This window comes from Lactuca virosa, chromosome 3, assembly GCF_052849685.1.
Source record: "Lactuca virosa cultivar CGN04683 chromosome 3, Lactuca_virosa_CGN04683_v6, whole genome shotgun sequence".
NCBI lineage: Eukaryota > Viridiplantae > Streptophyta > Magnoliopsida > Asterales > Asteraceae > Lactuca > Lactuca virosa.
The window spans coordinates 335,345,150-335,360,014 of NC_136428.1; the positions used below are offsets into that span (position 1 = coordinate 335,345,150).

General features: G+C 37.1%; 1 protein-coding gene across 1 annotated transcript; it reads right to left on the reverse strand.

The window, feature by feature from the left end:
- Window positions 1-12,487: 12,487 nt before the first annotated feature.
- LOC145164790 (uncharacterized) lies at window positions 12,488-14,454 on the reverse strand. Its single transcript, XM_079083469.1, has 3 exons — window positions 14,375-14,454; window positions 13,003-13,802; window positions 12,488-12,733 (listed from the first exon to the last, which is right to left on the reverse strand). Exons 1-2 carry the CDS (start codon window positions 14,452-14,454, stop codon window positions 13,013-13,015), a joined length of 870 nt encoding a protein of 289 aa, XP_078939595.1. The 3' UTR covers window positions 12,488-12,733; window positions 13,003-13,012.
- Between the last annotated feature and the right edge of the window lie 411 nt (window positions 14,455-14,865).

Below are 14,865 nucleotides of genomic sequence, written 5' to 3' on the forward strand. Positions count from 1 at the left end.
ATTAAAAGAGAAGTAGATTACTAGTGTAAATGAATGTAAGTTTTGTTTATGCTTATGTTTTTGTATTGACAATGACATCCCAATGGTTTAAATGAATAAAATACATTTCTTCGGAAATGATTTGATAACATATTTATCATGTTTTTCTGAGAACAAATTCCGCAACACTTTTAATCAAATGATTACTCTGATTTTATTTTAAAAAGCATAAACGAAATCGGTCTTTTATGGCCGTGAAATTGGGGATGTCACAGTTGGTATCAGAGCATTAGTTTAAGCGAACTAGGAATTTGTAGGAGTTCTATACTTAAACTTAGAATGCTAAGTGATGATCGTGAGGTGAGTGTCTACCATATTTTAAGACACGAGCACTAGTATATTTTAGAAAAGATGCCTAAAATGCTTTTTTGTGCTAAAAGTTATATGTTTGCCATATATGATATTATTTATTCGGATCTATGGTCTGTTGCCGACCAGATCTGGAAACCTTATGTGTTTAGGATTCTAAGCGTACGACTACGACATTAGAACTAGCATGTAAACGTTTCGGAGTGATAATAAAGATTTGAACGTCTATCGTGAATAAAGATCTAAATTCTCCTATTTGGTGTATAGATCAAAATGGCAAGAACCCGAAGTGGAGTTGGAAATGCAAACGAAAACAAGAATCAACAACCTCAACCCCAAGTACTTGAGCAAGTACCTGTTGTAGCAGCTGCACCTGAGCCAATGACGATGGCTGCGGTACAAGCGATGATCTAGATGATGTTGGATCGTCAAATGGAGGAGACGAGGCAACTACTACAACAGAATAGGGAAGAAACTACGATACCTGTTGAACAGTCCGAATTGAATGAAGGGCAATCATAAGGAGGGAACTACAGGGGAACTGTTGATCAAGCCAACCCACCGATAGTTAGACAAAACAACCAGGATGGAGGAGGTGATGGACGTGGATGCAAATACAAATATTTCATGGCATCCAAGCCACCGTGTCTTTCTGGAAGCCCGACACTGGTGGAAGTTATGAATTGGATCTCCGAAATGGAGACAATGTTTGAGAGTTGCGAATGCAGCAACGGACAGAAGACCGCTCTCGCGATCCCTCTGTTAAAATCTGGAGTACTGAGTTGGTGGAAGCTACTGGCTGATTCAATGCTCAAGGGAGAAGCTAATAAGATGTCTTGGGAAGACTTCCTGGTATAACTAAAAATGCAATACTGCTCTGAGCAGGATCTTCTGGAAATCAATAATGAGTTCCAGAATTTGAAGAAAGGGAAAATGAGTTTCACTGAATACGCTACTAGTTTCACGGAAAAGATGAAGCTTGTTACTTATCTGGTTCCAACTGAACTTTCCAAGGTCAACAAGTTTGCCCACGGATTACCAGCGGTCTTTGGTCCAATGGTCAAGCAAGCAACCACTTTGAAAGCCGCCATCTGGGCTACTAAGAATGTTGAGATCCAGATCAGGGAGAAGGGTCTGGAGAGGACATAGGTTGGTGAGAAAAGAAAGTTTGAAGGAACTTCAGGTTCCAACAAGGAAAACAAATTTTCAAAGTTTAGAGGAGGAGGAGGAAGTGAAACAAGGTGGTGCGATAAGTGCAAGAAGAAACACTTGGGAAAATGTGGCGAAGAGGTGATATGTTTCAAGTGTGGGAAGTCTGGGCATTACGCCAATGAGTGCACATTCAACAAGAAGGTGTGTTTCGGATGTAACAAAGAGGGGCATATTTCTAAAGACTGCCCAAATAAAAACAAAGCAGCAATGCCAAATGCACCACCAAAGCCAAGGGCATTCCACATGATCCTCGACGAAGCAGATAACAACGCGAGGAATCAAGGATGAGGACTTCATACCCGAAGATCAAGTTTTGAAGTAGCAATGTGAATAATAACAAGTGGTGTAGCCTATTAGGGGCATAGTATAGGGTAAACTTGAACCTCTGTGTAATCGTTTCAAGAAATAAAATAAACCCTAGTTTTGTTATCTGATGTATTGAATGACTATGTAAAATTCTTGTATGGTGACTTGGAAACTGCGAGACAATACTTGGGACGAGTATGAGTAGGTGTGAATAGTAGTAGAGGCCTATACTACTGGAAACACAGGACTCACACTTGGATCAGGGAAAGTCACAAGGTTACCAAGAAGCTAGTAATTGATTTCATTTTTGTTCAAGTATATCGTTACCATCGTTTCGGTAATGACTAATGAGATGATTGTTATTCCGAACCTAGTGGTCATATCAAATTGAGTCCAACTACGATAAGTTTGTTACATGGTTCAGAGAACCAAGTTCGATGTAACATCTGACTTAAGTCAGAAGATTGAAATCAATGCGATCAATAGCATCACGCTCGTTGTTAATGAAGATTGTAGATAGAAATGCTACATGCTAAAATGTGATTATATCACATTAGAATATGAAGGAAGGTATATTCCATTTTGTAATTTGTCTCTAAGAGACCTGAGTCTAAGCATTGCATTATACGATGAGAGATCATTAAAACATGACCCATCGGTCTGTTACAATAAATGAAGGAAAGTACTTATTCTAAGAAGAAGAAGGAGTCCTCAATAAGGATTTATTTTGTAACTCGAAGGTTACGATTGAAAGTCCAACATAGTACGAGGAGTAAATACAAGATTTGAGCACCGCCGGCAGTCAAGAAGTCCAAGAGTTAGATACTCGTTTAAAGTAACATAGATTACAGTTATTACTTAGGATGGAAAAATAACGTATGGAATCATTATACAAGCCCTATTTCGTTGATGATTCCGGGACGTAATCATCCTAAGGGGGAGATAATTGTAACGCCCGCAGATTCGGGCTAGTCAATTTAAGCACAATGAGCGTCAAAAATGACTTTTTTATGGAAGATTATTTAGAAGGAGTAATCTTAAATAAGTTGTAGTATATGTCACAAGGATTCCGTACGTATAAAGAAAGCTGAAATCCGAGTTATAACGAAGAAGTTATGACGCGTCGAAGTTTCGCGACATAACCGGCACGACACAGCGCGACGTAAATATTGAATTTACGATAGAGGGATATTTGGCCTTAGCGATCTAAACGAAAGTCGTAGAATACGTTAAACCGAGAGCGTGCATAAAAAAGAACGCCCAAATCTGACTTCGTATGAGGAAGTTATGATTTTTCTAAGTTTCAGCTTAGCAGTAGACCACTAAAAACTCGAATTTTAGATCGAGTGATTTTTAGCCGACACAACCTAAACGAGAATCGAAGGTCTCGTCAATAATAGTACAATGGTAAAAAGACTGACGAAAACGGACGTCGGATGAAGAAGTTATGAATTTTTAACGGATTTTCTTGTCCCGGTCTGTTAAAAATAATAATATTAAAAATAAAGTCAAAATTAGCCGACGAAGTCTAAACGAGAGTTGAAGATTATATTCTCACCTACGCGTGCATATAAAGAACGTCAAAAACCGAGCTCGTGTGCGAAAGTTATGAATTTCGGAAGATTTTGGCTCAAAACCCGAGAAATAGTGGATAATACCGGGAATTTTCGCATGAGCAGTACCTGCCACGTCACCCGCTCTCGCGAACCGCCCCGTGTCCGATCTCGGTGAGTCAGCAGCCGCGTGTCTGCATTGTGGCGCTTCCGAGGATCGACGCGGGTGCACCTCCGTCCAAAGCTGCCTCCGTCCGACGTGTGTCGCGATGACTCCTCGCATTCGGATCCGAGCCTCGCATCTGCGCCGCGTGTCCTCCTTCCCTTCGGCCGATGCTCCGGACCTCGCTACTATAAATAGTAGCTGCGAGACTTGCCGGGTAATATTGATTTTTGCCCATTTTTCACCCCTTATTCCATATTTTGGCTAATTCCACTTCCCCCGAAGCCCCGATATTATTTTTTAACACCCGAAACACGCCCCGAAGTGCCCGAAGACCCGGAAAAATTTATCTTTTCGGTTTTGAAGCTCCACCATCGCAGGGTCCGGTTTTTCATTAAAGCCCCCGGTTTTATTGGAAACGATCGTTTTAAGAAACGAAGTGCTGCCCGATTATCGTCTTATCAAGTCAGTGTATAGTCACTTTCACCTTACACATAGATATGAAGTATTTTGTATAAAATACGTGCTATGTGTATATATGTTGTTTGTTTATTTGATATAGATGTTGAATGATTGTTTTATACAGGTTTTAAACTGTATATGTATTTTATATCTACAAATATGTTGGGTAAAACATGGGTAGATGAAAGAATGTTTTATACATGTTTAAAATGATTTAAATTGTATATATATTTTATCTACAAATATGTTGGGTATAACATGGGTAGGTGAAATAAGTTGATGTGTGATAAAATGATGAGATAAATTATGAGCGATGAAAGATGAGCGATGATATATGAGTGGTAAAATATGGTGAAAAGCGATGAGCCAAGCGATGGCCCCGTCATTCAGCAGAGTATGGATGACAACCATGGACTATTCTAGACGGTCCATGGAACACTAGCAGGCTCGCAACCTGTAGGTGTGTGAACTATATGTTCATCAGATGTACTCTAAAAAACCCTGGCAGCTATGGACTTAGTGCCTGTTGTATAAACCCTGGCGACGATGTGACTTCGTGCCTATTCCTTAGGAGGAAACCTTAGGAATGAGTGATAGATGATTCTTAGGGTAAATCCTTAAGAAATAAAGAAGATAATGGGGTTGGGTAATTGGGTTGATTGTTTGATGGTTAAACATAATAAATTTATTTATTGTGGGTTGAAAACCCTATATGCTCACCAGGCTCCCAAGCCTGACCCACTCAGTTTATTTGTATCACGGGTATCGATACGAAGTTGCTTTACACTGAGAGATTAAAAGAGAAGTAGATTACTAGTGTAAATGAATGTAAGTTTTGTTTATGCTTATGTTTTTGTATTGACAATGACATCCCAATGGTTTAAATGAATAAAATACATTTCTTCGGAAATGATTTGATAACATATTTATCATGTTTTTCTGGGAACAAATTCCGCAACACTTTTAATCAAATGATTACTCTGATTTTATTTTAAAAAGCATAAACGAAATCGGTCTTTTCTGGCCGTGAAATTGGGGATGTCACATATACCACATATTCCACCATAAATACAATGCATACAAGCAAAGTCCTCGTCCCTAGCGCCAAACAACCAAGTCTCCTATAGACAGACATATATCGTATATAACGGGCCCAACCATAGGGAGTATATGGGACCAACCTAGAGCTTCAGGTTTTGGTACTATGAAGATTGTTAGTTAACCAGAAATTAATCCCAATTATGATGAAGCAAAATGGAAGAATGATGAGGAGTTTGAAAGGTTGAAACAATTACTAAGTGAAATGGATCAGAACGAAGCGGAGAAAGGGGAGAAGGAAGCATCTGAACTTACATTGAAGGCACTCTGGCATGAATGGAATTATGAAGGAATGTGTCACACCCCCGAACCAGACGGCGGAAACGTCTGGGGACTTGCGCGTGACTTCATCCTTGGAGTATCATCACAAAGTATATAATTGAAACATAATATCATCATCACCACACATGTAATATAACAACATACATTGTTTACATCGAGTATTGTATTTAAATATTACATGCCAAAACAATTAGAGTATGATGGAACAAAATATAACAAAACATCCATTAAACCGTTCATCCCAACCTGCTTCAACGGTTTCCTGAGAATACAAGTTAATTTAAAAAGGTCAACATAAAAATGTTGGTGAGTTCATAAGCGCGTTAAAAAAAAGATTTGTATAACTTTGTAATCACAAGAAAATCCTGTATTTTCTTAAAATAGTTTAGTATGTTTGTGTCCGATCTGGTATTAATGCATGTGTGTTATTGTTTAATAGAATGCCAAAAGTGAATGAAGAGATTGTAAATAGAATGCCTCCAGACAACCCTATGTTGCCTGTAAAAGAAGAAAAAGAATAGTCTCCCATAAATGTCATAATGTTAATTCCTCTAAGTGAGCCGTCATAACCATACTAATTAATGACAATTTCGCCTGTCTTAGCGTTTGTGAACGCCGTCGGAAAATAGAATAAGGATTTTGTTCACCCTAGACTGATGTAGTCTAACTGTAGCGAACAGCTCAGGTGTGGGGTGTCACCCCCGTATAGATCTATACACAAACCTCCGCTCTCCCTCCAAGAGACTCTGGTTATAACTACAGGCTACGATCATACACTCAATAGGTGTAAACCGACATGTCTCACTAGATCCTTAATCGAATTTTACGCGAAGAGAAACATATAAAACTCATTCCGGGCCCAATGAACCATGTAAGTGGACCACTGAGTCTCACTAAACACGTAAGTCATTTTCAGGCCCGAAAGGAATGAGATTATATAACATGGGCCCAAAATATATGTAAAAGGACAACTAAGGCCCATTTCACATGTAAGGTATTTATAGGCCCAAATAGCACACAAATAGTATCCAAGGTCCGTCACGAATGTTAATGGGTCAGTGAGGCCCAATAAACAAATAAATTGTATTCAGGACCTATCAAACATATTAATGGACCACTAAGGCCCAATAACATGAGAATGACAAAATTAGCCAGTTTGTTATTATTTTGCTAGTATTAGCTCAATTATTTACTAAAATTGTAACATCCCAATTTTCAAGGCCAAAAATTTCATTTTTAATTAAGTAACATGTAAAACCATTTGTCAAAACATTGCTAATCTTATACTAATTCATAAAACCATTATGTCGTGTCTCGAAAACATATCGTCGGATAATAATAAAATCAGAGTACAATCCCATAGATCTCAAAATGCGGAATCCCGATGTGCGTATGATGTGTCGCTACCGTGCCGGCTCCTTCCCCTTTGCTGAAGAGGTTCCTGAAACAAAACTGAAAACTGTAAGCACGAAGCTTAGTGAGTTCCCCCATCATACCACATACCATACTATAACATACTGTCAGGCATATCTGGGTGCCCGACCTACCCTGTTGAGCATACCGGGGTGCTCAACCTACCCCTATCAGACATACCGGGGTGTCCGACCTACCCCTCGGTCCTAACAACCGAACTTGGGGACTATTCCCCTCCTACTACCACTACCACATAAAACATATCATACTAGCACATAAACATCTCAGGTAGTAGCACACCTAGATGAATATCACAAGGACAATCATCTAACATACAACTCCTACTGGTGGGCCGACATTGTGGCCGTAGACCCACCGCTACTGGAAGGTAACTCACCTCGATGTCGTAAAGCGTCTGAACTGAACTTGATGCTTGAAATCAACCCCTCTCGGATCCTACACAAAACAATCTTCCTTAATCACCACTTCCTGGTCAACTAGGTCAAAGTCAAAGTCAAGGTCAACACCTTGGTCAAAGTCAACATCCAGTTGACTCGACTCGCCGAGTTGGTCCACCAACTCGTCGAGTCCCTATTCTTTCAAATGATACAACCCCCCGACTCTACTCGTCGAGTCTAGCAAGAACTCGACGAGTTCACCTTCATCCATAGCATCGGGACCATCTTCAACCGACTCGCCGAGTTCCTTTTGAACTCGTCAAGTTCATCTCCCTCATACGAACGTGTTCAGTTTATGACTCGCCGAGTTATATGAACAACTCGTCGAGTCCATCTTTATGAGTTGGGAGATTGCCTTGGACTCGCCGATTCTGTTCATACACTCGCCGAGTCCTATGATTTCCAGGTCCAAGACAAATCCCTAGCAGGCTGAGTGTTCCTTCCACCCAATCTAAACCATTTCCAGAAGACGTTTTGGGGGAAAAAGCGTCCCGACTCGCCGAGTCACCCAAGTGACTCGCTGAGTCCCTCTTTGTCTAACACTATACAGTCGATTATAATGGGTCTTAACGCGTCAAAACCATAGATCTGGCCTCCTAGGGTCCATTTTATACGTAAAGCTTCAAACTTGATGCACATGCATGGGGCCTTTGGCTCAAAAATCCATAAAAGGAGGTCTACAAGATGCATGGGGTGTTTATGGCAACAAAGTTGGCACCTTTATGCCATAAAGACCCCCAATAGCCCTAGATCTGAAGTGCAACTCTAAGCACATCCACCAAATTCGATTTTTTCTTCTCTATACTCATTAAAAGGGTAGAAATAACCCCAAAACAAAATCTAAGAGATAAATGGTCAAGGTTCCATCTTTTTACCTTAAATGAGCTAAGAATGAAGTAAAACTTCTGGATCTCCTTGCTTCTACTTGAACTCCCAAGCTTCCTTCTCTTCTCCAACTTCAAACACACACAAAAATGCACAAAAATGGCTTGAGAGCACTCAAACAAGGCTAGGGTTTCGAGTTAGGGTATTCTGGAAGTGAGAGGGACGATGGAGGCTGGTTTGGGACGAGTTAAGTTGTTTAAATAGGGTGCAAACCCTAAATATTAGGGTTTTGTCCAGACAGCTCCTACTCGTCGAGTCGGTCTTCCGACTCGTCGAGTAGGTCACTTAAACCCCCGATCAACAGTCGAGTCTACTCGACGAGTTGGGCCCCCAACTCGCCGAGTCCCAGAGTAAATTGCAATATTTCTTGAATTTAAATATGTACCAGGAATCGGGGGCTACAAAAATAGCATAAAAAGCCCACTTTTTGTAAAAATGACATTCTTGGCCCAATAAGCCAAAAATTTACAACTAAGACCCAATTTTAGTAAAAATAACATTTTAGGCCCCATTTTGGACAAAACTTGTATTTTAAGGCTAGTTTTTGTAAAAATAACATTTTTAACTCATTTTTGTCAAAAATATCATTTTTGGCTTGATTTTTGTGAAAATATACATTTTCGGCCCATTTATATTTTCGGCCCATTTATAGAAAGTTTCATCTTTTTGGCCCAAATGTTCATAATTTCGCAACTTTGACCCGTTTTATCAAAAATTTACATTTTTGGACACAACTTTCTTGAAAATGACCATTTAACCCATAAAAGACCAAAATTTTCAATTCTTGGGCCCAAAACCGTGAGAATCCCAAATAAGGCCCACTTATGAAAATGTTTACATTTTTGGTCCCTATAAGGTCCCAAATGTCGAGATTAGCCATTATTTAGCAAAAATTCCCTTTTGAACCCCTTACTAGCCGAGAGTTACATAAACAACCCCTATTTTGTCACTTTTGTCATTTTTAGCCCCTTTCATGAAGTTTTTCTTAGATTCAAGTATCCTTGATGTATTTTAAACCTTTTTCTTGTGAGATATGTTGAAATAAGTGTTATGTTATACCAATATTATCATCTTTTAGTAGATCTTTTAGTTTATGAAGTTTTCAACACATAAACACATATGTAACTAAAGAAAACACACAAAATCATGCATACACACATAGATCTACACAAAACAACTTGTATTCTCCCCCAAAATAATGTGAAAATCGAAAATAGGGGGTATGAACTCACTTTTCTTTGATGTTTTCGGTTTTTGGTGAGGAAATGAGAAGATCTCGGCAATAGCAAGCTTCTTGAGAAGGTTTTCGAACTTAGATGGTTCTAAGAAGCATGATTCACGAAAACATGGGTGTAAGAGGAGTGATTGAGCTTAAAAATGAAGTATATCAACTAGGGTTTGTAAGATCTTACCACAATGTGAAGCTTGAAGTGATTCTCTTGAAGATCTTCCTTATACCCACGATTTTCTTGAGAGAATAAGGGTGGAAGAGTGTTGAGAGAATAAGTATTGATCTTGAAATGTTAGAGAGGTTGGAGAGTGAGAGAGAGGTCGAGAGATAGAGTGAGAGATAAGAGAGAGGTGGAAAGTTGACTTTGGAGAAGAGTGAGTTGATGTTGCATGGAGGTATGGGATTTATTGATACATGATGGATAATATGCCTAGGTAACCTCTAGTCCATAGTGAGGTGTCATGCAATTAGCTAGTTAATCTCTCTCTTTTTTTTGTATTATTGTTGGGCCAAGAATGGGTAAGGAGAAAGGAGATGAGAGGATTTGGGCCCTTTCTTGTCTTAGTTCGAGTTTATGAGGCCCAAAATAAATATTTTTTGGCCTATTGGGCCCTTATGAGGGTTCACGTCCCAATGAAGCCCAAGGATGTAGTTTACGGCCCATTAGGGCTTATGAAACTAGTTATGGCCCATCATGGCCCATTAGAAATAAGATGGATCATTATAGGTCCATATGACCCAAAATACCTTAATTTCATGGATGTGGGTCCAATTAGAGCCCAAATAGGGTTCCTAGGCCCAAGGTAGTCAAATTGAAAGTTTATTGGTCCATTAGGCCCAATAAAATGATCCTACTCCATAATAAACTTGAGTCAGGATTTTTAGGGTTTTCAATCCATAGTTGAACATATGAGATGTATTGTATTAGGTTTTGAACTTCAATCAGGAGTTTGGATTCAAATGGATGATTTCATGTTAGCATAGCATGATATTCACTTAGAGTACAAGTTTTACAACAGCTGATATTTACATGGAAATAGAATCTCCTAGTTGAAAATGCTAGTTGTGACAGAATGATAGATGATGCCATCAAGAACGTTGAAAAATATTTGCTAAATTCAAGATCATCATTAGCTTTGGAGAATAAAGTTGATTGTCAATTAGATTTTTCGATGACAGCAAGAGCCCTTTTGTTTAGAAGTTTTCGAAAAACTTATGGTGTTGCAATAAACAATGGAGTCACAAACAAGAATCTTCTTGAATTCTACTCTCGCAATCAAATCCACAATACGAAGTGTGGAGTTTTAAAAAGATAACTACAATTGGAGAGTACAAAGCTGAGAGCATAATGAACGGTGAGTTCATTAACTACAAGTTCAAAGCATTGCGAGGGAGCAACAATGAAGAGTTCATATTTTCTTTTGCAGATCTACCTATCATGAATCCCCATGACTAGGTTACCAACTTTTCTATTTAACCTTAGGTTTTGATCCAACTCTAGTCAACCAATTCTACAGTTCATAAAATCAAGTGATACAAGCATATTAAGATAGAATGATCATCTAACCCTAATAATACTCAACAATAAATAGAAAAAATAATTACTTTAACACATAAGGATCTTATCAAGCAATCATAATAAATAAACGACTAGATTAAATCCGAAATCATGAAATCAACACATAGGTTCAAGGTTCATCTATTCTAAACGAAAGTAAAGAGTTTTTAGCCCATAACAAAGTAAAAACATAGATAAAGTCATAGTAAACTTTGCTAGACATGATTAAACAAAGCAAACTGAATGATTAAACGTGTTTTGACTCTCGATCTCTTCAATTCTCGCTCTGATCTCGATCTCTAGTTTGAGGGTTCTCTAGTCGTCAAAGTTTGAGTAATAATCGACGTATCCTCCAGAGAATGAAAGAGGTTCGTATTTATAATTTTTCCAAAAATTATGCCACAGTGCTCTGGCAATGTGATGTGATTGCCACGGCGTGGTGTCGTCTCCTCTGCGTACCCTCCAAATAATCCGTGTTGTACTCTATTCGGTTAGTATATCGATCATGACACCTCACCGTGGTGTGGTAAGTGTTTTGCCACGACGTGGTTTTCATAAGTTGTTGACTTTTTGCTCCTTGATGATTGTTTCCATTCTCAACTTCCAACACAACACTTTAGCTCCTTTTCTCTAATTCCTTTTCTCCCGATGATATCTCCGATGTTACAAAACAAATTTTAAACATTATAAATACCAAATATCTCAATTAAGACAAAATGTAGCTAAAATTTATAAGATCATATAAAATATATGACTAAATATGGCGATATCATAACATAACTTAAAATATTTGTCAAAACTTTTAGAATAATAAAATATCAAATATTAAAAAACGTTGGAGTTAGATAATCTTTTATCATTTTTTTTAACTTACGTAAAATTGTTATGTTTTCTAGTTTGGGACAAAATAGACGACAAAATTATTTTTTTAGTTTTATTATATGGCATTAAGTGTCTATTCATATTGTACTATTTTTATTTATTTTAATTATAAGTAACTTTTTAAAAATATGATGTGTTAGTTAAATAATAAATTATATGAGTGGGGTTAAAAAAAACATTTAAGAAAGATAAATAATAAATCATTTAATTTTAGAAAAAAAAAATTGATATTAACCTGGAGAAGTTATTTGATAAAAGTTATTTGTCAAATAAAAGTAAGTGGAAAAATAAGGTGAAAAAAATAAAATTTTTTTGAGTTAATAATTAAAGATGCCCTAATTTATTAAACAAAATGTTATTAACTTAAATCATCTCCAATCATTTACCATTTTAAAAGCTCTTATGAACATATCTAATTTACCCCACATCTTTGGAAAAATCTTTGAGAATATTTTATAAAGCTTTCTCATATAATTTGTTAGTATTAAGCATATGCAATATTTCTAAATTTTAAAATTACCAGACAACAATATTAAATACACGACATAATATTACAATACATGTAATTAATCAAAATCTACAAATTTTCAACGTAACATTTATAAATTATATAAAGACCAATGCATCAATTCTATGTAATCTCAAAAAAAAAAAAAAAAAAAGGTTCAAGTTTTACGGACACAAAACTAACCAGATGGAATTCAAGAAAACAAGAAAAGGAACCCCTCAACATCGCCTTCATTAACTTTCAAAGCACAAAGAACATTTAAAACTGTAACCACGTCGGTCTTTATACTATACAACTTCATTTCATACTATTAAACAACCAATGAGCAGGTTTTGTGCATCCAAAAGCTTTTATGCCTCTAACATGTTGCGCAACTGCAAAAAAGAAAGTACAAAGTTAACACAAAATGTAATGACATAAATTGCTTCATCAGTTCATCTTCTAAAAGTTGGTTTCTTTTAAGGGGTAAGTTTCAAAGAGAGTGGTAAATCTACAAAAATATTAAACACAAAAGGGGCTCAAGATTGGAACAAGCTTAAAGAACAGAGTTTATGACAATTAACATAAGGACCCATTAATATATGTGTATTCTTTGATCATGCCTTTAATAAAAAATACACATGTAATCAATCAGACAATGCACCTTATTCATACTACATAAACCTATGCATCATGCCCTTATGCTTTTCCAAAATCTCCATCATAGCTTCAGTATATGCAGCCTCTTCTTTATCTTCAAAACCATCTTCACTGTTCATAAGACCATCGTTTCCACCCTGGAAACCATTCATCTCAATTACACCAAAATATATCCCCTTCATCACGTACCCTGAAACTGGCAATTTCAAAACTGGAATATAACAGTTATTTACTATATCAGGAACCTCTACACGATTGAACACAGTTTCCGAAGTTGAATGTACCCATTCCTTCACCTCACTGAGTTTTTTCCCACTCAGAGAAAGCCTCCCTCTTCCCCTGGAATCAGTAACAGAAACCTCTTCTAACAATGGCAGATCCTTAACCAAGTACAACATCATCATATGCCTAGCCGTCACATCCTTCAGACACTGATACGGAATGCGACGTCTTTTGTTTTCATCTTCATCCCCATTTCCATTAAGATATAAACCATCCTTATCAGAAATTGAATTCGGGAACAGAAATATAATCGATTCGATTCTGTTACCAAACTTAACCTTCCACTTTAACAAACGATTATCGACAGCACGAAGACCCGAAGATAGAAGTTCGATACATAAGGATTTCACTCCTTTAAACTTGATCAAAAACCTATAGGCAGATAGAAAGGACTCACCGTATAACGACGAAATGATACGCGCAAACGACGAACTTGGGGCGACATCACTGACGGTGTTCTTATTGGAAATGCGTGTAAATGTACTCTTTTTCGCACGATTAAACGTGTAAATGTGATGATTCCTTTGAGAAATTCCACCATTTGTAATATTTAATTAAGTTTCCACACGAAAGTTCTCTCCTCAGTTTATTCTTCTAGATGATGTTACTTTAAACAAAATTTTAAAATTAGTCCTTAGGGCTTTTTCATAAAGTCTCATTTTAAGCACAACTAACCAAAACGTCATATTGATTGTCTCTGTGGTTTCTAAATGTTACGAAGTTTCTTCCTTTTAACTAACTCCGTTAATAACTAGTCGTTAGTTGTATGTAAAAAGACATTTATATCCCTATTATTATTATTATTTTTAAATTTTCATATATTACTTTTTAAATAAATTCACATTAAACGGTTGGTAAGGGATTAATGTACAAATAATGAGAGGTTTTATAAATAAAGGGAGTGATTTGTACACAACAATTTTTCTCTATACACAACAATTTATGCTTTATGGAGTTGTACAATACAACATTTTAAAACATAAATTGTTGTGTATGGAGAAGAACTGTTGTGTACGAATGTCATCCTTCCTTTCTCATCCCCCCACTTCACCAATCAACAAAGATAAAGAATTCCCACCGCCATCGGGACACACCTTCTACGGTCTCGCATCCGCCCACCGTCGTGATTCATCTTTGGTGCCCTCGCCACCGTAAGTCCTTTTTCCAACCTCATTTTGATCTCATCGGTCGAACCAAATACATAAAGACAAATGTTGCAGATCTCTAAGTTTCTTGTTTTAGTTCCTATGATTCCAGTACCACAAAGACGTTGACGATGAAAATGATTCATTCCCAGTTTCTATTTCGATGTTTAAGAAGAGGAACATTCATGAAAATGATTTTGTTCCATATTTTTTTTGGAATGATGATGATTTTGATTTTGATTTCATTCTCAGGTTTAATTTTTGATTTTTCTTTTGATTTCATCTCATACTTGTTATGTTTTTCAACACAAGTGTGTGTCAGTGAAGATGAAAGATTTAGGAAGATAAATATTACTTTGAAGGTTCATTGATATTGGATGATCTAAAAATTGTTGAGTATTGAATATGTGGAAATATTTAGGGTTTGGCTTTAATGGGGT

Coding starts and splice junctions, on each gene's coding strand:
- LOC145164790 (XM_079083469.1), bottom strand. CDS start 14,454: ATGAGGTTGGAAAAAGGACTTACGGTGGCGAGGGCACCAAAGATGAAT. Junction 13,803..14,374: donor CGGATGCGAGACCGTAGAAG/GTGTGTCCCGAT, acceptor AATTTCTCAAAG/GAATCATCACATTTACACGT.